The sequence below is a fragment of the Phascolarctos cinereus genome, unplaced genomic scaffold (assembly GCF_003287225.1).
Source record: "Phascolarctos cinereus isolate Bilbo 61053 unplaced genomic scaffold, phaCin_HiC Scaffold_726;HRSCAF=1367, whole genome shotgun sequence".
Lineage (NCBI taxonomy): Eukaryota > Metazoa > Chordata > Mammalia > Diprotodontia > Phascolarctidae > Phascolarctos > Phascolarctos cinereus.
This window is the reverse complement of record NW_027556098.1, coordinates 119,765,087-119,793,050: the sequence shown is the minus strand read 5'-3', so window position 1 is coordinate 119,793,050 and position 27,964 is coordinate 119,765,087. Positions and strand designations below refer to the sequence as shown.

At 48.4% G+C, this 27,964-nt stretch overlaps 1 protein-coding gene across 1 annotated transcript in view; it reads left to right on the top strand.

The window, feature by feature from the left end:
- Positions 1–27,964, top strand: part of TNK2 (tyrosine kinase non receptor 2) — a 46,634-nt gene that overhangs the window by 7,050 nt on the left and 11,620 nt on the right. The window contains 8 exon segments of the mRNA XM_078146753.1: positions 11,279–11,459; positions 14,593–14,663; positions 16,446–16,667; positions 17,252–17,404; positions 18,278–18,555; positions 19,369–19,495; positions 20,274–20,420; positions 20,608–20,702. Of these exon segments, the coding sequence (XP_078002879.1) occupies positions 11,297–11,459; positions 14,593–14,663; positions 16,446–16,667; positions 17,252–17,404; positions 18,278–18,555; positions 19,369–19,495; positions 20,274–20,420; positions 20,608–20,702 (1,256 nt within the window). The 5' untranslated portion in view covers positions 11,279–11,296.

Here is a 27,964-nt window from a genome sequence, read left to right as displayed (position 1 = left end):
TCTGGTGAAAGGCAAGAAGGTCTTCATTCTGAAGTCCTCAATAGGTCTTGTCAGCATAGCTGTGGAACTTCATAAGATTATGTATTTAGAGCTGGATGGGACATCCAGCAGAGATGAGGCGGGACATCTCTCTCATTTTACTGTTGAAGAAATTAAGGCCTAGAGAGGGTAAGTGACTTTTCCAAGGTCATCTAGAGAGTGGCAAGTAGAATTTGAATTCAGATCTTCTGACTCCAAATACAGACTCTTTTTCCTCCATTCTACCAAGCTGGATCCTTAATAGTCTTTAAGTGGGCAGAGGGGCTCCTTCCAGAATATTTTTTTAGGCATTGAGAAATACCCTTCCCCCCCCAAACATTAATAATGTGAACACTGTCTACAGGGTTGTCAGAGACATATAGCTATAGGGTGTAGGTGAAACAGTTTTAAATATCTTGTATATGTAGGTGGGAATTGTGAATTCTGTTGGGGGATTTTGTCTCTTAGGTGAGAGCTCCTTCTTGTCTTCCTTCACCCCTAATCCTTAGTCCAGGGGTGAGGAACCTGCAGCCTTGAGTCCACCTGTGGCCCTTTAAATCCTCTAGTTCACACTTTGATTCCAAACAAAGGGCCACACTTGAGGACCTAGAGGGCCACAACGTCCCTTTGGGGAGTATAGCTCCTGCCTAGAGGGTCCTGATAGAGTGTGTTGGGGAGCCCCTCGCTCTGATTCAACCCCTGCCACAGCATTCTAGCTTTTCCCCAGAATGAGCCAAGTTGGGCAAATCTGTGCCCCTTCCAGACCAACCCTTCATGAGGTCCTTCATCCGTTTACCAACTTTCCTATCTCAGTGGGGTTTGGTGGCCCCAGGTGGTATCAAGTCAGCGATGGTGGCAAAGGGGCAGAGAAGCTGACTTGGAGCTTTCTCCCTGTAACCACAGAGGAGGCTGAGAGAGAGAGAGAGAGAGAGAGAGAGAGAGAGAGAGAGAGAGAGAGAGAGCATTTGAGACTGGGCTCGAAATAAATTGATGCTGAAGCCATAAGAGATTTGTAATAGCCAGGGAGCTGTTATTAGGTTTGTAGTAGCAATAGCAAGGATTGCATTGACGTCCCCAAAAGGCATCATCATCCCTTCTATCTCCTTGTCCCAGGAAGACTCTGGCTTTTCTGAATTAAAACAAAGAAGGGTTTGGGGGAGGGGATCCCTAAGGCCTACTGGATTTGGTCCTGCTTAATCACTGTTTGCAACTAGAACGGTAAAAAGATGCCAACTGCTGTCAGTATGAAGGTAAATCTTCCCTCTCCTATAATTGCTTACTTGTTCTTGTAATGAAGGCTTGTTAGAAGGGTATAGGACTCAAAGGGTATAGACCTCCTGGACCTCTAGAGCTGGAAGGGGTCTTAAAGCTTATTTGGTCCAATCTCCTCCTTTTACAAATGAAGAAATTGAGGCTCAAAAGGGTGGGGTTAGCTTTGTGCCTTGTCACACCTCTAGCAAGTGATGGCAGGAAATTTGGACTCGGATTTCCTGATTTGAAGGTCTGTTCTCACCACAGCATGTTGCCTCTGTTTGGACGTTCTGACTGTCTACCACTTCCTTCTTATTTTTCACCAAACCATTTTGCAGAAAGGAGTATAGACTGAGGAGCCCAGGATTTTGTAATATTGGTTCCGGATTGAACTTAAACTGGTGCACCGGGAGGACATGATAGGAAACATTTGTGAGTTCTCTCACTGCCCTGGGGTTTGTCATGGAAGGGGCTAAAGGTTTGTATTTGTCTGTTTGTGTGTGTCTGTATCTGTTTTTCCAAATCTCCCACCCCCAACTATTCAGCATATTGCCTATCCCCACCCCTAGATCTCTGTCATTTGGTTTATAATGTCAGTGATTGGGGTTCTTAGGGAGAACAGTGAGAAAGTTCCTGCCTGCTACTTGAAGTGGAGGGGAATCAGAATCAGAGGGGCTTGGGAATCCAGAAGCAGATGTCCAGCACCTGCCCGATTACTGCCCTGAAACACAGGGTGGAGGGAGTGCCAGGGATGGTGTGGGTTTTGGTAACAACACTGTGAAGAAGGAGGGAAGGCTCTCCTAATGTTAGTTCTTAACAAGGGATCTGTTCCAGACTTGGGAACATGCTGTTACTCTTCAAGGCCCAGTGGTGAGGAGGTAAAAATTAGGCTTGTTTATAGGTTGGCGTATATTCCCTGAATTATGGTAGGTTGTTTTGAAAAATCCTCCTGTCCGGAAATTGCATAGCTGGTCTGCTCCTCTGTGTGGATTTGTCACTTTAGTGCTGCTTTGGGGACCTGTGGGGGTGGGGAGGTGGGCAGAGATTCCAGGCACAAGTCCCTCCCTTTCTAGGGGGTGTGGAGCAAGAAGAGGACTAGGTGTGGAAGGGGAGGGGGGAGCTGTTCTCACTTCTTGCCAAAGATTATTTGGATACTGGAGACATCCTGCCAGAGGGAGGTGGGGGAGAAGGACTTGGGTCATTTGAATGACATTTGGTTACAGTCACTCCTTTCCATCAACCAGAGGAGGAAGGAGATAGGTCTGGTTTCCCTAGACAGGATAAAAATCCCTGGTAAAGTGCCCTTGGAACAATTTCTTCATAAGCCATCTTAGCTGTGGTGTAAGAGAGGAGCAAAGATGCAAAACTTCATTCAGGAATGGGGCCTGGAAGTAGTGGGCACCCGCGTGGCATAAGTCTTCTCCCTCCATCCATTTGGCCTGGGGTTCCATGTTGGGGAAGGCAAGGAAGGAGAAGAAATGGTTACCAAGAGCCTCCGAGTCTCCCTTCCTCCTCCCTTTCCCAGTTTGATCTTTCCTTAACAAGGCCCTCTGGGGTTTTCCCAGGGACAAGTATAGGATTGAAGCTTCCTTTGGGTAGTAGGGATGAAGGAGGAGGGTGGCAGGAGCTGGCTGCCAGAGTAAACCAGAACATGTCTCCTTTGTGTCAATCCAGGACTGGCTGAGATGGCCCCATCACAGCCCCAAATACCTGGTGAGGAGTCAGTGGATGCTTCAGATGCCAGGGAAATGAGGGTGTATGTGAGTGTGTAAGTGTGGTGGTTAGGGGCCCTGGGGGATGAAAAAAGAGGAGGAGTTTCTGGAAGAGGCCTTCTTTAATCCAGCAGTAGCCCTGGGGTTGACGGGAGGAGAGCAGCAACTTCTAGGGGAGCAGGTTGGAGCCATGCCAGGCAGAGGTGAGCCTTAGGTAGGACAGGGGCAGGGCCTATCCTATGGATTCTCTCCCCTTTCCCTTCCCTTCCCCCCTTCTCCCTTCTCTCCCTCTTCTTTCCCTCCTCCCTGCTCTCCCACCTCCTTTCCTTCACACCCCCACACCCCCCACCAGAGTTGTGAGCATTTGTTTCACAGGGTCTATCTGTGCCTTGGGAATTATATCACTAGACCTCTGTCATAGGGCCAGTGGGTTCCCTGGTGGGAAGGTGAGCCATTTGGTATTGGGAGCTTTATAAGGGGAGGAAGTTGGAAGAGAAACTGAGCATGGGGAGCTGGGAAGCAGCTTGAGGGTAGAGGGCGAGGGCGTTGCTTCTCTGCTTGGGTGAGTGCTGGCCATTTCTAAGAAGAATCTCCCAGGACCCTGAATTTGAGTACCTCCCCTCCTTGAGAGTAGAAAACCTTGTGAATAAGATAAGCTGAGGTATTCTGAACTAAATTTTAATAGGGGAGTGGGAGGGAACTCTCTACTATGCCAAATGCATCTTAGTGAGAAGAGGTGACCCATGTGGATTCTAGGACTTTACCCTTAAGGGAGGGGAGATAGAAGTGGAGAATGTCTTCATACCAGATGGTAGCTGGTATCCCCAAGTCCAAACTTCATTAGGGGGCCTTTAACCTCTGAGGTTTTGGTGAGGTCTGGGGTCCCACCAGACTGGGGCTTCTTTGTGAAGCTGGGGCAAATAGGCTGTGATTGGGGGGTAATCCCATCTAAGTGGCTAGAGATGAGACCTCCTAGGGTAGGAGTTCTTTACCGGTAAAGAGCCAGGGATCCTTAGACAGGTTTGAAAGGGTCTGTGGACTTGGGATGGGAAAAAAAACTACATCTTTATTTTTGCTGACCATTATTTTCCTTTGTTAAAGGTGTTTTATTTTATGTATTTAAAAATATTGTTCTAAGAAGGATCCATAGGTTTCTCCTGTTTGCCAAAAGAGTCTGTTACATGCAAAAAGGCTAAGGAACCAGTGTCCTAGAGGGTCATCTTCCCCCCCCCCCAAGGTCTTTTCCCCCCTCAGGTCTTTGTGCCTCTCTGCTCTTCCTAAGCTGAGAGCCGTGGGGGAGGGCCCATTGGTCTGGATGGGAGCATGAGCATTAGCACTGCCGAGGCTGTGTCGCCAGCAGCTGAATGGAAGCTGGGAACGAGGTTAGGGGGAGGGGACAGACAGGACAGTGAGGAAGCAAATCCAGCCTCCCCAGGTGGGCTGGGCGGCAGACAGCAGCCCTGCTGGCTGCCTGGAGTGCCTCCTTCCCAGATGGGTGGTGGGATTTGGGGCCTAAAGGTGAGAAGGGGAAAGGGATAAAGGAGGAAGAGAGAATGGCAGCCTTTACCATCCCCTCCAGGGTGAGGCCCTGAGAGCCCTTGACTGTTCTCATTGGGATCATGGATTGTTTAGGAATAATCTGGGAGATTGCTGTGGGGGAGGAAAGCAGTGGGGCTGGGGTCCTGCCTGCGGGGAAGCTTTGAATGGTGAAGATGCTGCTGGCACAATGGGTTTGGTAAAGACGGGAGGATTGAGGAATGCCCAGGCCAATGGGCTTTGGCTGTCTTCCTGGTCCCATTTGCCTGCTCCCTGGACTCTTAGGATCACAAGCTTGCACCCTTCCTGCCATTTTGGCATCACTTTTTTTTTAATTTGTCATTGCTTAGCAAATATTGAGGAGTATCGAGAGATAAACCTGGAGGGTGGAGAAGGGGAGGGGATGAGATAAATGTGCAGAATTAAGCAGATATGCCCTTTCCCTTTCCCCTTCCCTTCCCTCTTCCCCTTATTCCCACCTTTCCTATGGGGTATGTGGGCAGGTGAGGGCAGTATATCTGTGCCCCTCAGAAGTGAGAAAGCAGTGCTTTCTTGGTGATGATAGGGCAGTGCTGAGGCTTTCAGATGGGAAAGAGATGAGGGAGGCTGTGTGGGGGAGGGGAGCTAGGTGTAACCACATCATGCCTATTTCCTCACCTGCGTGAGTCACCTCTAGGGGTAGTTGGTTTTGTCACATTACAGCCCTCCATAGCAGAACCGTGGAGACAGCATGGGGACAGAGGTTCCGCTTAAGTCCATTTGGAAGGGCATTTCTCCCCTCCGTCCTGAATAGATGGCTGGTGTTTAACTAAAAGGCAGTTGAAGCTGATTCTCAATGTCCCTTCTCCCCTTGGAGAATGCTGGGTTGGTGTTTTCTCCTAGAGCCTGCAGGGGGCAGCGGCCACCTGGAGAAAGTAGATAGAACTTGGAGCTTATGAGGAAAATGGGGGCAGGGTTTTCAGTGGAATTCTAGGCGTTCTCTGTAGACCCAAGTTTAGGATTTATAGCCCCAGGAATGCCATAGAGAAGGGTAGCAGGAGGTAGCAGTGAACTAGACCCAGGGTGACTTCTACTTCCTCTAGGTGTTGAGAAGCGAAGTTGGCTTCTGCTTTTGACCTAGCCTTAACCGTTTATTGGCCAGCCTGTCCATCTAGCACTGATCTAGAAATCCCTTGGGTTGGGTACAAACTGAGTTGCTTTTGGGGACCGTTTTAGAAGTTAGCAGTCCCTTTTCTGGAGGAGGGATCAAGCATGTCTCTTTCCCTTCATTCCTCCCATCCTCCACCCCCACCAATGCCTAACTCAGAATAAATTTGTACTTTGAGGATTAGATTGGAACTGAAAGAAGCCTTGAAAAGGTGAGTGGTGGGGACTAGATGAAGGGAACTTTCTTAAGATGGATGGGCTGGTGGAGCTGAGGGAGAGAGCCGCAGAGGACTGTTATCCACCCCTTTGAGGCACACAGAGGAAAAACCCCAGAAAGAGAGAATCTAAGGATTCAGACTCCCCAAACCCTTCCTTCCCAGCTGCTAGGGTACCCAGCCTTCCCCAGCCAGCTGGTGTCCCTCACAGCTGTTAGCCAGCTGGGCTGGGACAAGGGACTTGTGTATTCCATTCAAGAGGGGCTCCTGGGTCTGACTGAGAGGGAATGGGGAAGTGGAGGGGGGGTTGGAGGCTTCTTCCTGCAGCTGTCAGGTGTGTCTGGAGGGAGTTGAGTTGGGGGTGGGAGCATCTCTTAGTCCCTTCTCTGAGCTGGGGTGGGGAGGAAGGCAGGCAGAGAGGATCGAGAAGACGACCAGAAGCCTGGAGGTGTTTGTGTCATGACACCGTGGGGGTGGGGGGTGACAGAAGTGACCAGACAGGGTATGTGTGGTAAGGGGAAGAGGATGTTTGTAGGACTTGTACTGGCTGGTTTGGTGGGGGAGTCTGGGTGTTGTGAGCTGAAGACAGGGTTTCCCTCTTGAGGAGGAGAAGGAGAAGTCCCCTTGTTCCCCCACCCCCACCTCATCTCTTGACTGGCTGTCCCAGCTCTGCCTCCTGGCTGGCTGCCAACCCCCTATTTCCATCGGGCACCAGGGCAACAGGGACACATGGGGTCTGAGCCAGGAGCCACACAACTAAGCTTGGGGGCAAAGGAGACAGAAGAAGGGTCTCTGAGGAGCCTGCCTTGAGGGAAGGGGTGTTACCTGAACCTCCAAGCCTGGGAAAGGGGCTGCGGAGTTCTCTGCCTCAGGGCCAGTCACCCATGGGACTCAAAGATTCTGTTCCTTTGGGGCCTGACACTACCCTTCCCCCCTACCCCACTTGTCCCCACCCTCATCTAAGGGGCTGTCTGGAAGAGTGGGGGCTGGGCTGGGAGGCAGGAGACAGGGGGGCCTTGTGTACAGTGAGAGAGGGAGGGGGGCCATGGGTGACTGGGAGGTCCAGAGGAAGCACACACTCTCCTCCCCCCACTCCCACCCCCATTCCCACCGCCCTCTTGGCTACGGTTCAGAAAGGTCTTTTCTCAGCCAATGCCAGAGCTCCTCAGTCTGGGAGGGGAGCTACGGAGGAGTGAGGGCTGGAGCTGTGACCACTGAGCTGGGCGGTGGGAGAGACAGAGACCCAGAGACAGCCTGAGGAGGACAGCCAGCTGACCAGCCCACTTCCCCAGACAGCTCTGAAAGAGTCCTGAAGCAGGAACAGGGAAGGAGAGCAGCACACTCACCTCTTGTGAAGTAGTTTTTGGAGAGTGGGAATGTTGGGAGTTTTTGAAGGAGAACCCCCAGTTGCCTTGTCTTTGGTGGAGAGCCCTGGGCTTGGGGGCCTAGAGGCTCCCACATCTTGCAACTCTCATCAGCTCAGGGTCCTGGAGTTCCACTGACCTCCTCACAAGCACTTGGTTTTTTGAGGATTGAAGGGGTTAGGGCCAGCCTCAGAGATGCTTCGCCGGTTCCCTGGTCTGGAGTTTTCCTTCCCTTTCCTGACTCGGCTTCGACTTCGTCTTTACACAGTGAGTAGGGGGACAGCAGAGAAAGTGGGAGTACACTCCTCAATAGTACATAGCCCTTGGGTGGTGGACAGGAAGAAAGAAAGACTTGGGAATTCTAGGTTCTAGGGTCAATTTTGTGTGGGAATGAGGACTGTGATCTGAGGGGCTTCTTGCCCCCAACCCCCTTTTCTCCTAATTCCCCTACCCAGTACTGGTTTTCTTCAGTGGTCATAGGGAGTCGGGATGGGAGGGTGTTATTAGAAAGAGTTTAGGGGTGTGTGTGTGTGTGTGTGTGTGTATGTATGTGTGTATACATTACATATTTACATATATGCATACACACATACTTATATACACATATACATTATATATATTATATATCATATATACACATACATATATATGTATATACATATACACACATACACATGCACGTATACATACATACATACATACATACATATATATATATACACACACATAAAACATGTTTTGCATGAGTATATGTACCCATAAATGTGACTTCTGAGATCTCAAGAAAGTGCTAGCTTTCAGGGAGTGGGGATGGTCTCTTTCCTCAACAGACCCTTTTTACCCAAAAATACTATTCCCTTTCTTCTCCACCTGCATGCACAAACTCCTTCACTGAGGTTGAGAAGTCGTTCTGGGCTGTCTTGTCCAGTTCTCCTAGCTTCATCAGAGGGAGCCTAGAACTGTCTTCCTTTAAGACTTAATGCAACCTTCTACAAGGGCTTTTCCAGGTTCCTCCCACTGCTGGTGCTTCTCTGAGATTACCTTCTGTCTGTTGTTCAGTCATTCCGTCTTTGTGACCCCATGTGGAGTCTTCTTGGCAAAGATTTTGGAGTGGCTTGCCATTTCCTTCTACAGTGGATTAAGCAGGTAGAGATTAAGTGACTTGCCCAGGGTCGCACAGCTACTGAGTGTGAGGCCGAATTTGAACTCAGGTCTGACTCTAGGCTCAGCGCTCTATCCGCTGAGCCACCTAGGTGCCTTCATCTTCTGTCTACTCTGTATCATCTTGAAAATACATAGTTGTTTGCATGTTGTATCCCCTTTTAGAATGTAAGCTCTTGGAGGACAGGGTCGGTGTTGCTTTTTTTCCTCTTTTTGTATCCCCAGAGCTTCGTATAGTGCCTTTCACATAGTAATTGATTAATTAATGCTTGTTGATTGACTGATTGAAAGTAGTATCTCCTTTGGCCTCTGACCAAGGCTTTGTGGTCTTCCTCAGCAGCTGCTGTCTTTCTTGCTTCTTGCCTCCATCCCCAAAGAGAGCTACATTGTCCAGGACTGTGGGAACAGGGAGGTGGCAAGCCTGGAAAGGCTTTGCTGTTCCAGCTGGGACAGAGCAGGGGTGCTGTGTCTGTTAACAGCTGGGAACATGGCAAACCTAGAGATTGAACCAGGGCAGTCCAGATATTCCCTAAGAGCTTTGCTGTGAGAAACAGACAGTGATGATAGGAACATTGGCTATCATGGAATCAGAGAATTTCAGAGCTGAGAGTTTAGGGATTGCCTAGTCAGTGCCCTGATTTGAGAGGAGAAAACTGTGCGTTAAACTTGGAAATGAAGTGATTCTTCTCAAATATTTTATTGGTGCCATTTGTTCTTTTATATCAACCATTTCCCAATATAGTGACCTCCCCCCTCCCTGGAACAAAGAAAAACAATTCAGCAAAGCCAGCTGATAATGTTTGCAACATTCCGCCTCACTAGCACCTCCTCTATCTACTACAAGAAATATGTTTTATCTCTTCTCTAGATCCAGGGCGGACTATGGCAATGAATCTGAATTCAGCTGCCTGTTAGTGGTTTTCTTCTTAGTATTGTATAATTAGTTTATTTAATATGGCTTAGTATTTAATTTATATTATTAATATAAAATACAATTTAATTTATATGATAATTCAATATAGTAATATATGTAACATAATTTACATGTTTTTCATAATTTAATATTCTTTTGTATAATTATTTTAGTGTTGTCTCTTATCTCTGTTGTCTTTGCTTTGGATAAGGTCATACAGATCTTTCCATGGATCTAACAGTTCCTTGTATTCTTTGCTTATAACACAATAATTTTCCATTTTATTCATGTATCATCGTTTAGCTGTTTCTCAATCAGTGAATATCTGATTTGTTTCCAGGTTTTGTTTTGTTTGGTATCACAAAAAGGGGTGCTGTGAAGATTTGGGCATCTGTGGGACCTTTCTGTCTTTTGATCTCCATAGGGTACTATGTCCAGTTGTGAGATAGCTGGATCAAAGAGTATAAACATTTTAAAGTGACTTTCCCATCAAAAGTGCACATCCAATTAGTGTTACAACTGGGATCAGAACCCAAGCCTCCTTGCTGTTAGTCCAAGGCTCTTTATTGTATCATTTTGGGAACATTTGAAATTTGGGGTAGAAGGAACAGTGTTGGTGGGAAGGCTAAAAACTCTGGAGGTCCAGGGTTGGTGGACATGGGTTCATTCATAGGACCACAAAAGGAACATGTTTCACATCTATAAAATGGTTATAAATTATAACCTGGACATAATCATCCAGTGAGCTGATGCATGCAAAGTGCTTTGTAAACCTTAAAGTGTTATATTATTGCCAGCCAGCCACTACTTGACTGAGTGGTCCAGTATTTTATCAGAGGCTCCTTACTGATGTCACTGACTAGTTTTTACCTTGGTATCCCCAATCATACACTCTCAAGGTGATACTCTTATACATGACTGGTACTAGAGGATCAGGTTCTCCCTCTTTGTGGATACTTTGGCTTTAGGGATTGACTTGGCTTCTCCAACCTTTATTCTCACAATCCTCCGTCTGGTGTGAGAAATGTCATTTTCGGGCTAGGGTGGGAAAGAGACTTAGGGGAATACAGCTGGTATGTAGCAGAGAGCTAACTCTTCTCCCACTGAAAACCAGGGATTTGTTGCATTTCTCCTGTGGGAAGCTGGGAAGATCCTCTGAATAATCAAGAACTAGGAAGGAAGTCAGTCACCTCTCCAGCTCCCACAGACCTAGCTTGGGTCTTCCTAGGTTCTCTGCAGGAAGGGTGATGCTTGAGGAGTCTGGAGAGGTGGCAGTTGATGAAAGACAAAATGGTTAGTTAGGGAGTTAGCCCTCTTAGGGCACTGGGATTGGGGACTAGTGAGTAGGGTTTCTTAGCTTATCTTGGGGGCACCTAGGAAGATAGGTGAAGTCACTTTGTTTTTTGCTTTTAGGCAGTTGGGGTTAAGTGACTTGCCCAGGGTCACACAGCTAGTAAGTGTCAAGTGTTTGGTCTGAGGCCGTATTTGAACTCAGGTCCTCCTGACTTCAGGGCCGGTGCTCTATCCACTGTGCCACCTAGGTGCCCCAACATAAGATTTTTTTTTAAGGCAATTAGGTTTAAGTGACTTACCCAGAGTCACACAGCTAGTAAGTGTTATGTGTCTGAGGTCAGATTCAAACTCGGGTCCTACTGACCCCAAGACAAGTGCTGTGTCCACCGTACCACCTAGCTGCCCCTTGAAGTCACTTCTTTAGCAGGGAAGAGAAGAGGCCCCTTGTTTGTATACTCTCTGGAAAGCTGTTGTGTTTGGGGGCAGGGAGGTGAGGGGTGACATGTAGCCCCAGGGCTTCCAACGTGTAGACCTGGATTTGCCCCTTTACTGCCCCTGTGGTGTTGCCAGGTCATTCAGGGAGCCAGAGTGAGCAGGGTGGGGAGAGACTCCTTCCCATTCCCCTTCTTGAGTCTTTGTTGGTCCTGACCCAGATCTCCTTCCCTACAGAGACTGGAGGGAAGCAGCATGCAGGCAGAGGAGGGCACTGGCTGGCTGCTTGAGCTATTGGCTGAGGTCCAGTTACAGCAGTACTTCCTTCGTCTCCGAGATGACCTCAATATCACCCGCCTGTCACACTTTGAGTATGTCAAGAATGAGGACCTGGAGAAGATTGGCATGGGCCGACCTGGTACGTAGGGATGCTGCTTTTGGTTCTTGACCTTGCCCTATTTTCTGTTCTCTGGTCACATTCCTCACCTGCCTTTTGACCTTTACCCTGAGGACTGGCCATTTTTCAGCCCGGTTCCCCTTTGTTTGCTGTTGGGGGTAGGCAAGAGTTCAGGGAAAAACTGGGAACTCCGTCAGCACCAGCCTGGAGAGTGTAGGTTTTTGGGCAGGCTTAATGAAGCACTTGTTAAGTGTCTTTCTATGTGCCAGGCTCCGTGTTAGGCACTGAGGACACAAAGGAGACAAAAGTGAAAGTGCCTGCCTTCAGGGGGCTTACATTCTAACAAGGGATTAGAATGCCCCTTTCTACCTTTCCAGTCTTCTCAGACTTTATTCCCTCCCGCATACTGTGATCCGGTGATGCTGGCCTCGTTGCTGTTTCTTGCACAGGGACTCCAGCCCCTGACTTCAGGCACTTCCACTGGCTTTTCCCTATGTATGGAATGCTCTCCCACCTGTCTCCACCTCCTGGACTTCCCTGGTTTCCTTCAAGCCCCAGCTAAAATTCCACCCTGTACAGGCATCTTTTCTCCATCCCTGCAAAAATGCCCTCTGTTGATTGATTATTGCCAACTTAGTGTATATCTTCTTTGTCCATAGTTGTTTGCATGCTGTGTCTACCATTAGATCGTGAGCCCCTTGAGGCTGTTTTTTGCCTCTTTTTGTATCTCTGGTGCTTACTTAGCCCAGTGCCTGGCTCATAACAGGCACTTAATAAGTGCTTATTGATTTGGCTAGGGGAGACAGTCTGTCAACTTGGGATGAGGTCCTTATAGATAAAAGAATCTCAAAACTGGAAGAGTCTTTCGAGGTCATGATGACCAGCCTGAACTTATGCCAGTATATGACTGAGTATAACTGATTTCTAGTAGCCTTGGGTTAATAGGGTGTCTCATAGAAGATGGCTGGAGTCAGGTCCATCTGGTAGTTTTGGCTGCAGGAGTAATCTCGTGGTCACCCAAGAGATGAGAAGGTTTTTGTGCTTAAATAACATCCCATTAAGGGATCATCTAGCCTGCCCTTCTTAGGGAAAGGAACCCATTCTCTCCCAAGGAACCATGTTCTCCTCTGGGTCAGCTTGCATTGTTAGGATGTTTTTCCTTACTTCGTGTTGATGAGTGCTGCACTGCAAATACCCACCCCGAACCCCCGCCCCGCCCCATCCTCTTGTCTTAGCTCAGTCATTTGGTCAGATTGCCTTTTTTTGTATCCCTAGTGCTTAGCACTGTGCCTGACACATTGTCAAGTCTTTTTCAGTCATGTCTGACTTGGCAAAGATACTGGAGTGGTTTCCTTCTCCAGCTCATTACAGATGAGGAAACTGAGGTAGAGTTGTGACTTGCCCAGGATCACACAGCTAGTAAGTGTCTGAGGACAGATTTGAACTCAGGAAGAGGAATTTTCCTCACTCTAGGCTGCCCACTTTGCCACACAGTAGGTACTTAATAAATGTTAATTGAATTGAATTGAATCAAAGAGACTAAGTCTAATCCCTCTTTCACATGAGAACCTTCCAGAATTATTGCACCAAGCTTGGTCCCTTTGCATGTAGTATGTGCCTGGGTGGTATTTGTTGATTTTTTGGTTGGTTTGTGGTGAAGGTGCTTGCTTTGCAAAGCTAAAAACTCTGTATCAAGCACATATGTGTTGTCCAGGATGGGGTGGTCATATCAATTAAAATATGTGGTTTGTGTTTGCTTCAAACTTTCCCTAAGATTCATTAGCCTGTTTCACACTTTGCCTTTATTAAGTGTGATATAATCGTACCTTTCTTTGATTCAAGCTCTTGGAGGGCTTCAGGGTCAGGTAGGGGTGTGTGTGTGTGTGTGTGTGTGTGTGTGCGTGTGTGTGTGTGTGTGTGTGTGTGTGTGTGTGTGTGTGTGTGTGTGTGTGTGTGTATCTAGGTGTGTTTAGAGTTTGGGAAGGGTGGGAGTGAGGAGCTACTGTGTACTGGGGCTGACCCTCAAGCAGGAAGGGGAAGGATAGCCAGTGGTTAATCCTTCAATCTGACAGCAGCTCTCCCTGATTCTGGGGAGGGGACATGTTGGTGGCATCCAGGCTGAGTGCCAAAGAAAATTAGTCCGCGTGCTTTGCTTGGCATGTGTGCAGGGGGTTGCTGAGCTCTGGCCATAGGTGATTGGGCTGAAGGTGTAGTGTCCTTAGGATATACCCCAGGAGGGAGATTAAAAAAATTCCTGATTTGGCTTGGTTTTTTGTTTTGTTTTGTTTTTGCTTTTTTTGGTGAGCCTTCCCTTCCTTTTTCTTCCTTTCTTTTTTCCTTTCTTCCTTTCTTTCTTGATAATCAGGGTTAAATGACTTCCTGAGAGTCACAAAGCTAGTAAGTATCTGAAATTGGATTTGAACTCAGGTCCTCCTGACTTCAGGGATTATGCTCTATCCATGGAGCCACCTAGCTGCCCTCTCCTATTCTTTAAGCAGACATCTCCCCCTTATTTTTATTGTTAGTTTTTGATTTTACGTAATTTTAGTTTTTGAATATATTCCCCTTCACTGCCCTACCCATTGAGCCATGCACTGTAACAGAGATTTTTAAAAGGAGTAAAAAAAAAAAGTAGTTAAAAAACCCCAGTGAACAGGCTGATTTTATCTGCCAACATATTCCACACTCATGGTCTCCCATTTCTGCAGGTCAGAGACAGAGGTGCTTTTTCTTAACTTTTCTCTGGAGCTAACCTTAGTCATTATAATTTTGAAGTGCTTAGTTTCTTCTTTTGGTTCTTTCTCTTATACGTTGTCTGTTTTCCCCTTCTGTAAAATTATTAATGATTATTCTTCCTCCATTCTCTTTGTTATTCGTATAGTACAAGACAGCTTCCAGGGGGAAATCTGTAAGATACCTTGGCCCAAATCATGCCTTAAGGGGTCTTCAGTACCTTTACTGCAGTCTTTGGGGTGGGAATCTCAGCCTGCTCCTGACCTAACCCTTTCTTTTGCTGTTTTTTGGTTATGCATGGTGTCACCTTGCTTTTGGGCATGGTGGAGAGGAGGGGTAAAGGAAGGCAGTTCCGCTCCTTACCTCCTTCTCCATCCCTTGGGGTGTATATGCCCTCTGACACGGTGCCTACTCTCTGCAGGTCAGCGGAGGCTGTGGGAGGCCGTGAAACGGAGAAAAGCAATGTGTAAGCGAAAGTCTTGGATGAGCAAGGTGAGTGCGTTGGACTGTGGCAGGGGAGAGGTTGGGGTGTGTAGGGGGAAGAGCAGAGTCCTTAGCAGGGACCTCATTCTCTCTTCCTCCCGATGGCAAAAGTCAGTCTGTCAAGTACAGTGGGAACCATACGACCTCATGTGTACCCCATTCCCACCCTCAATTCCCGGAATCTAGGGAAATTCCACTGTAATATTTTTCTTAAAAACAGCTTCTTTCTTGTTTGTGTGTATGTGCTTTCAGTCTTCTCTAGTCCCTAGGGTAGCTTCTGCCTTAAGTAAATGTATCCCCCTTAACTGCCTCCTCCCCAGCTGCCCACCCCCATCCCCAGCTGCCTTCTTAGCTGAACTTAGAATTCATTCATTCTTTGGCCCTTTGCTTGTTGTCCTAAAAGACAGTGAGAAAGGAAATTTGTGTAGGCCTGTGTTCTGCTATTAGAAAAGTCTCCGGCCTTCCCTCCCTATCTCTGTCCTGTGGGCCCTGTCCCAGGGGGTAGGGGTGGCATTGGGGATGCTTTTCCTGGATTTGGCAACAGCAATTTCCTGGATGGCCCTACAGCAAAGGACCCACTTGAGAGCCTGATAAGGGGCAGCTGCAGCAGGACACGTGGTCTCCTTTGGTGATGCTGCCCTGGCCCTCTGCCCAGACCGAAGGGAGGGGGTTGAGGAGAGAAATGAGAAGAATAGAGGAGGAAAGAAGGTTGTGTGAAAAGGGTAGTGATGACTAGGCCCAAATCCTGGACTGAAGAGAAGCCAGCACCCAGGAGTAGGACCCAGTGCTATCCTTGGTTCTTGGAATCAGAGTGGCTTTGGTGTTGGTGGCCTTGCCAGTCTTAAGGAGGTCTTACTGGGCCGGTGTGGGATGGGAGCTAATGATAGGATAATAGGGTGGGCTATTGCAGAGGGGGCATTCTGCAGGCATGCACTAGCTGGGCTAACTCATGAGCAAGAAGGGCTGACTAGGGCTGTATTGCTAGGATTCCATTTTATTTTATTGGGGGGAGGCGGCATATAATCTTCCTGCTTGCTTTCCTGCAGATTTAATCCTTAGACACCTTTAGCCTTGCTTCCTTTCCTCAAACTCATTTTCTCTTTGTGTTCCTTTCTGATCTCTTTCTCAGCTCCAAGATACCATCTCAGCCTTAGTAGGCTGTTCCTGAGTGTTTCAGATACTGCATTCCCCCCACCCCCCCCAAGATACACACACACACACACACTCTCTCTCTCTCTCTCTCTCTCTCTCTCTCTCTCTCTCTCTCTCTCTCTCTCTCTCTCTCTCTCTCTCTCTCTCTCTCTCTCTCTCTCTCTCCCAACTTCCAAAACTAAAATTATCTTCTCCCCTGGGCAGGACAGGGGACAGAGTGACTTCCTGGGGAGGGGGTTGGAGATAGGCAGCACCAAGTGGCTATCAGAGGGAAGGAGCCAAAGCTAAAATTAGAAGGGGAGGTGCAGAGGGCCCCTCACTGCTTGAGGAGGGGTTAGGGTCAAGGGAGGCCCCTGCATCTTTCCTGGCTCTGATTCCATGCTGCGATGGCATAAACAAGTAGCTGTCGACAGGAGACAACTCAGTGTCTGCACAGTGGCCAGGAAAGGGCGGAGAGGTGCTGTGGACTGCCTGTGCTATTCCATTAGCTCCCTTCCCCCTTCCTCACCATGCCCAAATTGGGCCCTCAGTTCCCCAAGGAGTCCTGCTCTGCCCAGCTCTAACCCAGAGCCAACCTCAAACCTTGGTCTACCCTGTGCTCTCGCTTCTCTCTAACTCCCTTTCTCCCCTGTCCTCCAGGTGTTCAGTGGGAAGCGCTTAGATGCAGAATTCTCCACTCCCCAGTCACAGAATACCTTCAGAAAGACATCACCCATCCCAGGGGTTTCTGCTGGGGAGGGGTCGCTGCAGAGCCTTACTTGTCTCATCGGGGAGAAAGATCTGAGCTTGTTTGAGAAGCTTGGTGATGGCTCCTTTGGAGTTGTACGCAGAGGGGAGTGGGATGCTCCCTCAGGGAAGAAGGTGAGCCGGATTTACCTTCTGGATTTCCTAGAAGGGTCAGAGAGGACAGGGTCAGAGGGGTGTTAACCTGGGGTCCATGCACTTGGGGAGAAAAAAAATTACATCTTTATTTCAATGCAATTCATTTCCTTTGTAATCCTATATATTTTATGTATTTAATGACGCTGTTCTGAGAAGAGTTCTATAGACTTCCAGATTGCAGAGGATTCCATTATACGCAAAAAGTTAATAACCTCTGAATTAAAACAAATACCTTGGTTATACCCAGGTCAAGCAGGGATAGTAAAGGTCCCTGGGGTGGGAGTTGAGGGCAGGATTATTCACGTGGTGATTCTCCCCATCCCTTACCCTGAAGAGAGTGCATTTGCCTTCTCTTTGCTGCATACCACTGGACTAGGGATAATAGGATCAGGGAAAGTCAGGCAATGGTGGCCTTTGGGGCCTAGACTTGATTAACATTTAAACTTGAAGATTCGCTGAGAACTGACTGTCGTACTGATGACCACCCAGGCCATCATGTTCATGGCCATTGCCTTCGCTGGGACCTGTGTCCCAGCTCCTTGTGATCCCTCTGTCTTGGACAGGTGAGCGTGGCTGTGAAATGCCTGAAGCCCGATGTCCTGAGCCAGCCCGAGGCCATGGATGACTTCATCCGGGAGGTCAATGCTATGCACTCCTTGGACCATAGGAACCTAATCCGTCTATATGGGGTAGTCCTTACTCCACCCATGAAAATGGTGAGTGGGGCCTGCTGAGCATGGGGGAGGAAATACATGGACAAGAGGAGAAAGACAGTTGCCATCTTCTGTTAGCTTTCTGCCAGTCGGTCTTGCATGGAGTCATCTTCCTTTCCCCACATTCTCAGAATGAAGAAAGTGGCTCCCTCATTCCCCTCCCCCATGATAAGGCTACAGATTTTATAGTAGGGAGGTGGGGAGAAGAAGGACAAAGTAGAAAATTCTGACATTGATACCCTTTTCCAGAATAATGTGGCATGTAATGCCAAGGAGCCCAACTGGATTTTCACTTCTGCTCACTCTCTGAATTTCTTTGTATGACTCTCCCACACCCCCTTTTGAGGCAGGAATATGTCCGTGAAGCCTCCATGGGAGTGCTGAGGCCTTAATTTGGTAATCTTGGAGTTTCTAATCTGAACCTCCCTGAACTTGCTGAATGAATAAATAAATAAATGAACAAACAAATGAACATTTATTAAGGACATACTGTCTTCTGGGGATTTAAATAAAAAAGATGAAATGATCCCTAACCTCAAGAAGCTTACATTCTAATGAAGAAAAGCTCTGAGCAGGCCTAGGTAGGTAGTCCCTATGGCTGAGGGGAAGGCGAAATCACAGACTTTCTTTGAGCTGGAAGGGAAGTCAGCTAGTCAATCAGTCCACTTCTTGTTGGCTAGTCCAGCTGACTCGTGTTATAGATGAGGAAGCCGAGGCCCAGTTGTCAGGATGAGAGGATGCTGGCTGAGGAGGAGAGGAGATCACCAGGGAGTCCTTGTGGGCTGGCAGGAGGGGAGGGCCTGGGCTGGCTCTGGGGTTGAGGGCAGGCGTTCTTCCCCTGACTCCCCCTTCCCCATGCTCCTCTGGCTGTACCAGGTTACAGAGCTAGCTCCCCTAGGATCTCTTTTGGACCGTCTGCGCAAACACCAGGGCCACTTTCTTCTGGGGACTCTGAGCCGCTATGCCGTGCAGGTGGCCGAGGGAATGGGCTATTTAGAGGCCAAACGCTTCATCCACCGAGACCTGGCCGCCCGCAACCTGCTGCTGGCCACGAGAGACCTGGTCAAGATCGGGGACTTTGGACTGATGAGGGCCCTGCCCCAGAATGACGACCACTATGTCATGCAGGAGCACCGGAAGGTCCCCTTTGCCTGGTGAGGGAGGGAGCTGGGTATCACGGCTCTCACCTGTGCCTCCCACATGATGGGGCCCTTTATTTAAGGCTCTCCCTTTTCTGCTTCCCCATCATAGCCTTTGCTCCTACTTGCTTGGTCTTGGAGCCCTTTGAGACTGTTCTGCTTGCCTTTCTAGACAGTCAGGTGGCATAGGAGATAGAGTGCAGGACTTGGAATTAGTAAGACCTGCATTCCAGTCTTGCCTCAGATACTTACTAGCTGTGTGACCCTGGGCAAGTCACTTAACCGTTCTCAGCCTCACTATCCTCATTTGTAAAATGGAGATAATAATAGCACCTGCTTCATGGGGCTGTTGGGCTCAAATGAGATAATGCATGTAAAATGCTTTACGTATCTTAAAAGTATACTATAAATGCTAGCTATGATAATAATTTGATATCATATTTAATATATTCACATAAAATATTATTATTTCTCCCCTTCATTTTCCCTTTGCGTAGTCCCAGCTCTATATCTACCCTGGGCTGCCTTGATCTGATCCTGTCCTGCCTACTCTTCCTAATCTAGGGTAGCAGTGTTCCCAAGTAATCATTTACCTATCTTGGGACCTCTGATAGCTAGAGAAGACCATAGGAAGATTATAGGCTATTTGGCTTATTTTCCCCAACCTCTGGAGCTCTGGTTCAAAAACACCGGCGGGCCCACTTTGTTACACCTACTCCTGCTCACTTTGCCTGTTCTAAGAGGTGGTGGTGAGGAGATGAGGTACCGTAGGCAACATACATAGTAAAGCTGGTAACTTTTTCTTGTCTGGGTTCTACCTTCCACCAGGTGTGCCCCAGAGAGCCTGAAGACACGGACTTTCTCCCATGCCAGTGACACCTGGATGTTCGGAGTGACCCTGTGGGAGATGTTTACCTATGGCCAAGAACCCTGGATTGGCCTAAATGGAAGCCAGGTGAGATTATGTTCCCGTCTGCCCTCCCACCTTCACAAAATGGACCTGGGACAATCTGGCCAGTTAGCCGGATTCCTTGTCTAGTCTTCTAGGAATAGATCCCTGGATACTGAGCAAGAACAGATGAAGCAGGGACTCCAGACTCATTGGCTGGAGACACCTTTTAAATAATCAGTTGACATTTATTAAGCATTTTCTATGTGTCAGGCACTTTGCTAAGTGCTGAGAATACAAATAGAGGCAAAAGATAATCTCTGCCCTCAAGGAGCTTACAGTCTAATGGGGGAGATAACAAATAAATTATACAAAGCAAACTGTATCCAGGATAAGTTAGAAGTAATTAATAGAAGGCACTGGAATTAAATGAGAATAGCAGCTGGGTCTATATGCACCCTCTTCCCTTCTCCTCTAACTCATCACTTTACACCTGGGTACCCTTAGTCAGTTTTCAGGTAGGGATAACTGGGTCTATATGCACCCTCTTCCCTTCTCCTCTAACTCATCACTTTACACCTGGGTACCCTTAGTCAGTTTTCAGGTAGGGATAACTGATCATTGGGAGATGGGTCAGAGAAAGAGAAGTAACATTTGACTACTTCTCCCAAGTCCTGTACTTAGAGCCCATGCCTGGATTTATCCTGGCTCCAGAAGATTCAGGTCTCACCTCACTAAAGGGGGGAATGATCAAATTAGCCTTTTGTTGGGAGATGGGGTGGAGGGTTTGGGGGGAAGGATGGAGTCTCTAGTTGCATACAGACCTTGCCTTTCCCTTCCTCAGATCTTGCACAAGATTGACAAAGAGGGGGAGAGGCTGCCTCGCCCCGAAGACTGTCCCCGAGATATCTACAATGTCATGGTCCAGTGCTGGGCCCACAAACCTGAGGACAGACCTACCTTTGTAGCCTTGCGAGACTTCTTGCTGGAGGTAAGGGGCATGGGAGACTGGAATTTGACCCTGGGGTGAATGAGCTGGGGGTATTTTGGGAACCCTGGTGGGGCTGGGGGAGGAGGCTGGCACTGGGGTAATATTCTCTGCTGTCAGTAGGAAGGAAGGCTGAAGGGTGGAATTGACCTGCCCTTGACCACTGTCCGCCTTCTGCCCTGTCCCACAGGCTCAGCCCACAGACATGAGAGCCCTTCAGGACTTTGAGGAGCCGGACAAACTGCATATACAGATGAATGATGTCATCACTGTCATCGAGGGAAGGTATGGGTGGAGGTGGTCCCAGGGCCACATTTGGGTGGATCTGGGCATGTTGGAGGCTGTGAGAGAGCCAGCTCTGCTCCTGAGCTGAGGTTTATGTGAAGAGGAGAGGAGTCAGGACTTGATCAAATTTCAGCCTCCGGGGTCTTTATCTGGACAGAAGACATAGGGGACAAGCCCAGAGGCCAAGAGATCTGAATTATATATTCTTTTTTTTTTTTTAAAGTTAGGTAATTGGGGTTAAGTGACTTGCCCAGGGTCATTCAGCTAGTAAGTGTCAAGTATCTGAGGTGAAATTTGAGCTCAGGTCCTCCTGACTCCAAGGCTGGAACTAGCTGCCTCTGAATTATATACTCTTTAAAACTTCATCATTAATTATATAGAGAAACTCTTAGATGTAGAGCTGGAATCTCAGAAGCCATCCTTTTTAACCCTCCCATTTTACAGATGAGGAAACTGAGGCTAACAGGGTTAAGTAACTTGCTCACAGTCACACAGCTACCAGGTATCTGAGACCCGATTTGAACTCAGGAAGATGAGCCTTCCTGACTCCAGGCAGGGCAATCTATCCACTGTGCCGCCACATTGGGCAGTTTTAATTGTTTAAAAAAAAAAAGTCTTCCTTTTATCAAGTGGCAGCTAAATGATTCAGTGGATAGAATATAGGACCTGGAGTCAGGAATACTGGCCTCAGACACTAACTGTGCTACCCTAGGCTGCCTGCCTCAGTTTCCCCACCTGTAAAACAGAGATAATAATAGTACCCATCTCCCAGGATTGTTGTAAGGTTCAAATGAAATCATATTTGTAAAATGCTCCACACCGTATGTTGTACATAGTAGGTGCTTAATTGTCAGGACTTTCTTCATTCTCCCTGACTTCCAAGACTTTACCGATCTTTTCAGGTCCAGGCCCTGGCTGTGTACATAAGAGCCAGACCGGGGTGGGGACCCTGTGGCCTTGGTTCCCCGCCCTTGGGCCAGACTGTCTTCACTGGAAATGAGAGGAACACGAGGTGTAAGAATCGGCTGGGGTTGGTTGGCCCCGTGGCCACTGGGGCTGTGACAAGAATCCTATGTCCTACTCAAAGTCTCCCTCTCTCCTTGATATGGTATACTTGGAGAAAATTGGATTTGGAGTTAGAAGACTTGGATTGCAATCCTAGCTCTGTCACTTAATGCCTGTGTGACCTTAGGCAAGTCCCTTAGACTCACCTAGCTCACTGTTTCCTAATCTGCATAACGAGAGGGTTACTTTTTCTCCTCCCTAGAGACCCCAAGATGGGGCATATAGGTGGCACCGTGGATTGAGCACCAGACCAGGAGTCAGGAAGACTCATCTTCCTGAGTTCAGTCTGGCCTCAGTTGTTTACTAGCTGTGTGACCTTGGGCAAGTCACTTAACTTTGCCTCAGTTTCCTCATCCGTCAGGCCTCGAAGATCTCTGTGATCCTGTGACTTGCCTCTGACAGATATAAGGGAGTTAGACCCTTCCCAACTTCGACACAGAAATCAGCAACATCCCTTACCAATAACACCCCTTGCCATTGGCCTCTCCCTAATCCCTTCCTCTTAATTCCTGCTGATCCCCTCACAGATCTTTCTGATGACCAGTCTCCTGAATGATCTGTCCTCCCATTACAGCTAGAACACTTAATTGCTTTCTCCCTCTTCTAATTCTTACCATCCCGCACGCATAAATTCATCTGACACCTCTCTGATTCCCCCATTCCAGTGGCCTCCCAGTGAACAGAGCGATCCCAGAGACTGACTCTTCCAACCATTCATTGCCTTCCTCATGCCCACACACCCCTGCTTCTCCAATCCCCACCTCTAAGGCTTCCCGGTCGGGCCCTCCCTAGCCCTGACCCTGGGTGACTGCTGCCGCTCCACCCCCCACGTGCCTCTGCCTCCAGGTACCTCCTGAGTCACCCGCTTCTCTCCTCTCCAGCCCCAGCAGTGCAAGCCTATGTACCAAAGGAGATGGCCCCACCTGCTGTTATCTGATACCTTGGAAGTTGGAACTGGTTCGGGCAGGGGCAGGTTCAGGGTTAAGGAGGAGAGTGAGGCAGGAAAATCCCCCTTAGGACTGTCTCTTCCCTATTCCTTCTACCCTTTCCAAACCCTCCATGCTTTCTAAGTAGGCGAGTTTAATTCTCCCATAGCTGCTTCTCCCATCCAGGCTGCTTGTGTTGTGGGGGAAGAGAATCTTCTCCCAAATTGTGTTTCACTAGAAAGCTATCTTGGGGTCTATGTTGGGTTTTTTTTTCAGTCGTGTCCGACTCTTTGTGACTCCCATTTGAGATTTTCCTGGCACGTACTAGAATCGTTTTCCGTTTCCTTCTTCAGTTCATTTTACAGATGAGGAGATTGAGGTAAACAGGGTTAAGTGACTTGCTCAGGGTCACATAGCTTGTCAGTGTCTAAGACCAGATTTGAACTTGGGAAGATGAGTCTTCTTGACTCCAGGCCCCTGTGCGCTAACCACTGCACCACCTAGCTGCCCTGCCTTGGGGTCTTTAGGGAGGATACAAAGTGAGACATAGCCAGAGGAATTGTCAGGACGCCTGTGGAGCAATGCTGGCTCATGCATCTGGGATCTCCTGGATTTTTGAGATTTCCTCAGCAGGCTGTGGGAGGAAGAGGCTGCAGCTGCTGAGGGCCTCCCCCAGAGGAACGAGGCCAGTGATACCTGCCCAACTGTGGGTTGGCTTCTTCTAGGGCATTCTCAGGATGACTATGGGATTCTCAGCCCCACATAGTGGTTCCTACTAGGATGGATGGATGAATTTCTTCTAGTAGAGAGGGGTAAGAAAGGAGATATGGGGGAAGGGCTGGGCACCCAGAGGCCCTGAGGAAGAAGAGAGGCAGAGGGAGGACGTGTGGCAAGAGGAGAGTAGATACAGAAGGGGAGGATGTGTAAATTGAAATAAATGAGGTGGGGTAGGAGGCTAAGGAGTGTGTGTGGCAAATGGAGATAGATTCCAGAGAGTGGGGACCAGAGCTGGGATCGGTTGCTGCCATCGCCATTGTTACGATCCAGTTTTTGCCTGGATTCACACTGGGCAATGTGGTTGGGATAGATCTGGTTCAGAACGATGAAAGTGAACTTGGCCATAAAACTTGGAGATACCAAAAAGATGTGGATGCTGAGAAGAAACCCTGTGGGCCTCGATGCCAATGCTAGCAGTGCCTTTTGGCAGCTTTGACCCTCATCCTGATAGGATGCCCTTCCTGTCTGCGATCGGATGGTCTTCTTCCCCCCGAGACACCCCGAGCTACCTCTGAGCTAAACGCACCCCAGACACTAAAAACTCCCCTTTCCTTTTTCTTCCTGAATCCCCCCGGCCCTCTTCCTGTGTAGGAGATCCTGAGGCTTGAATCATGGCGCTTGACTGGGAAATGCTGGTCTTGATTGTTGGTCCCTCTTTTTACTTCTTAATTGTGGGATTCTAGTAATTTCTGATTTCTGAACCAAGAACAGTGGATATCGGTTCCCTGGGTTTAGTTGTCGCTGGCTCATCCACCCACAGTTTAATAGAGCTGGACGGCATCTCAGAGGCCATTTAATCCAACCTCCGTATTTTACAGATGAAGAAACTGAGGCCCGAGGAGTTTGACTCAGAGTAGACTTCTTTCTTATGTCCATCCACATACCAGAAACAAGTGTTAGAGGGAAAGACCTTGGACTTTGGTACCTCCCCTCTCCCAACTGAATCCTCTTTCACTGAGAGTGTCTTAAATATTTTCTCTAATTTCATCCCCTCTTCTCATCCCTTGCAATTTTGGATGTACTTCTTTCCTTACAGTCCCTTTTTCCCAGTTCTGCCTCCCAGATGTGAGTCAGGGTCATCCTCTCTGGGTAAGAGGAAGGTCTGGGTACAGAGGGCCCATCCTGCCAACCATTCCCCAGGGGGTGACTCAGAATCTTTGTGTGTCTTTGGGGCCTGGCCCTCTCTCTGTCGCTGCCAGAACAGCAGGGGTGGAGGGGTGGGGGGAGAAGATGGGAGGGCTCTTAGGCCGCTCCCTCCTGGGAGGGCAGTTGTGGGATTGCTGTGCTCCACCCTTCCGTCCCTGGTTCCACCGGCAGCTCCAGCTGCCTTTGCTGCTGCCTGGCTGCCTCCAGCGTGGGCTTGAGACTTTCCAGGGAGCCTCCAACCCTGGCCTGGACACAAAGCCCCTTGCATTTAGCTCCTGGATCATTTCAGAAAGTGGGAGGTGAAGGGGACTGAGGCCAGAGCAGCCAGTGAGACCATTATCTGTGTTTGTATTTGTTTATCTCTCGGTGTCTTTTGACTCTCCTTGTCCCTCTTGGGTGGTTATGTATGTGTTTCTTTGCCTCATTCTCCACATCTCTGTGTTAATGGTCTTTCTCTGTCCTTGGTACTGTCGCTGGGTCTGTTACTGGGAAGGGGGTAGGAGTGGGTCTTTCTCTCTCTGTGTTTGGATTTCCCTAGGGGGTCTTTTTCTTGTTCCCTGTCCTGGAATCTGAGGTGTTCAAAGTCCCAGGACCCAACTGATCCTTCAAGATAAAGTTTTCAAGGGGCCGGGGATCTAGGATAGTTGTTGGTAGGGAGGTAGAAGAAGGGTGGACAGGACAGAAAGAGGATTATCTTCTCAGTTGAATCCACGAGGAGCTGGGCTGTGTGAACTTATTTGGGGGTGGGGAAGACTTTTAGTTAGGGGTTTGGATACAAAAGCAAAAACTTAGCTAGGATGAGGGAGGCAGTGGCCTTGGAGTCTCTTGACTGTCAGGGACCTGAGTAACCTCTCTTGTGGACCATTGGCTAGGAGCCCTGTTGGAATCCAGTCTTGAGAGAGGAAGAAAGAGAGAAAGAGAAAGGGAGCAGAGGAGAGAAAGAGAGAGAATGAGAATATAAAGGACGAAACATTTGTGTAGCTAACCCTGATTCAGTTCAGCTTGGTGATGGAGAAGTAAAGGGGCATACAAAGTGTGTGACAGTCTGTTCCTTAACTTAGCTGGGACCAAGATGGTCCTTAGGCAGTTTTCAGCTTGTGCCTCAGTTTCCCCTTATTTGGATGCTGCCTCCAGGTCTGTCTCTAGCCTAGGTATTGAAGGGACCTGGAGTGGGGGAGAGGTAGTCTAATTAATTAGATGGGAGGTGCTGGGCTGTTTTCTTACTCATTCAGGGACTCTCTGTCATCTTCTCTGCAATGACACTGCTGGCTGGCAGAGCTGGTCCTCTAGTTACCATGGAAGCACTGATGGCTGAGCCCCAGAGCTATGCTGGCCCACTTAATGGGCCATGTGTGGATGGAAGGAGGAGAGGGTGTGTGACCGGAAGGACGGGGAGATGGTAGATGGGGGAAGAGAACATGCCTATTGATCTTGTAGGAGTTTGATCCAACCCTTCTTTCTTCTTCAGGATCATCTGTTCCCACTAAACTCCAGAGAACCTAGGTGGGTGAGCATCTTGAATAAGTAGACTTTGAATTTGTATTGCTCTTTGAGGCATATAAAACACTTTCAGTCCGTTTGCTCTGTCATTTGGGGAGTAATTCCTTGAATTCCCTTTGGGAAGTAATTCCCATAAAGACCCACTGAAAACAACTTCACCCCCATCCCCACTCCCAGGGCCAGTGGGCAAAGTTGAGGTTGAAACTAGTTCAGTTCTATGTAAGGGCCCCTTAGTAGTGAGGATGGGGAACCAGGACTTCTGGGACCTGTTCCATAGTCTCTCTCTTGGGGTTTGGGCCTCTTCTGGGGGTCTCATTCCATAATGGGGCAGGGGTGGGGATAGGGGGAGCAGAGTATTGTTGGGTGTGCTAAACCTCCCTTTTTCGTGTACGAAGCAATGGAAAGTTGACCTTTTGTGATGTACTGGGTGGGACTATAGCTGAAATTATGACTAGAAAAGGAGGGGGGCAATGCAGGCATTGTTGGAGTCGGGATTGTCTGTTTCTGGGAAGGAGAGTTGGGGAGAGACATGATCAGAACTAAAGAAAAGTAAGTATTGAGATTTTTTTGAGGCTAGAAGAGGGGGTGGTGGAGTGGGGTGGTGAGAATGGGCCTCAAATGCGATAACCCTGGGCCCAAGTGGCGTGGAGCAATGGAACAGAGTTTAACATCCCCCTCACTCCTCAAAAAACCCTACAAGGTTTTTTTTTGGCTTCCTTCCATTTCTCACATGTGTTAATGAATAACTTTAAGGTGGTGGAGACAGCAGGGTCCAACCTCCAGGTGACTCATTGGCCTAGATAGAGACAAGAGGAGAAATGGGCCCCAGGGGTGGGGGTGGGGATGAATAAGTGAGGACTCGGTCCCAAGGGGGTGGCAGAGGATGGATAATTGGGGGGGGTGGCATGGAAAAGACAGAAGGAAGTCTGTGGACTTCTCAGAAATGATCATGCCTCCTGGTTTTCATGTGGTAGTCCTCTGGCCCTGGAAAATTACAGGGTGGTCTCCCTCCTACCTATGGGAAGCTGTTTATTTTAGGATGGTGGGGGTGTTGTCCTCTTCCTTTGTCCTTTCTCACTCTCCCATCCTGAGGACTGGAGTGTTAATCATAGGGTGGTGATGTCTAGGGACTCAAGATGGACTGGAGAGGGGGAAGAGGCTAGCTTGTTTCTTGTGTGATGGAAAGAGAATATCTGGGCTGCAGCTGTATTGCTTATAACTCAGGATGCCCTTGGACAAGTTACTTAGCCTGAGTCTCATTTTCTTCATCTTTAAATTAGGAGGAAGGGGGAGGGAGAGATAATATCTACCCTACTGACTCATAAGGGCATTGAATATCAAGTGGAGCAAATGTATTCAGTAGATCTTTATAAAATCATCTATGTGGCATTTGTAAATTCTCTTTACTCTAGTACATTTGGGCTGGTCCTGGAGTGTTTCCCCTGGTCTGTAATCATGTTTCTGGACTTCATTTTGTTTTTTAGGGAATAAGTCTTTTGTGGAAGTAATCCTTCCATGGCTATGGGGACATTCATTTGACAGGGATCTAGAGTCAGAACGCCTGGGTTTACATTCTACCACCAACACTTGCCACCGGTGTGTTCTTAGACAAATCATTTCGCTGCTTTGAGATTCAGTTTCCTCATTTTTAAAATAGGAGGGAGGTGGGGTGTTGAGCTAGATGATTCAAGGCCCCTTACAGCTCTGAGTCCTCTGATCCTGTGGATGTCTGTGAAGTGTTGGGGAGGTTTTGTATAAAGGATTTAGAACCAGTAGGTAACTTAGACTTTGTCTACTCGAATCCCAGCATTTTTGCAGATGTGAAAAAAGAGCCCAGGGAAGTTAAGT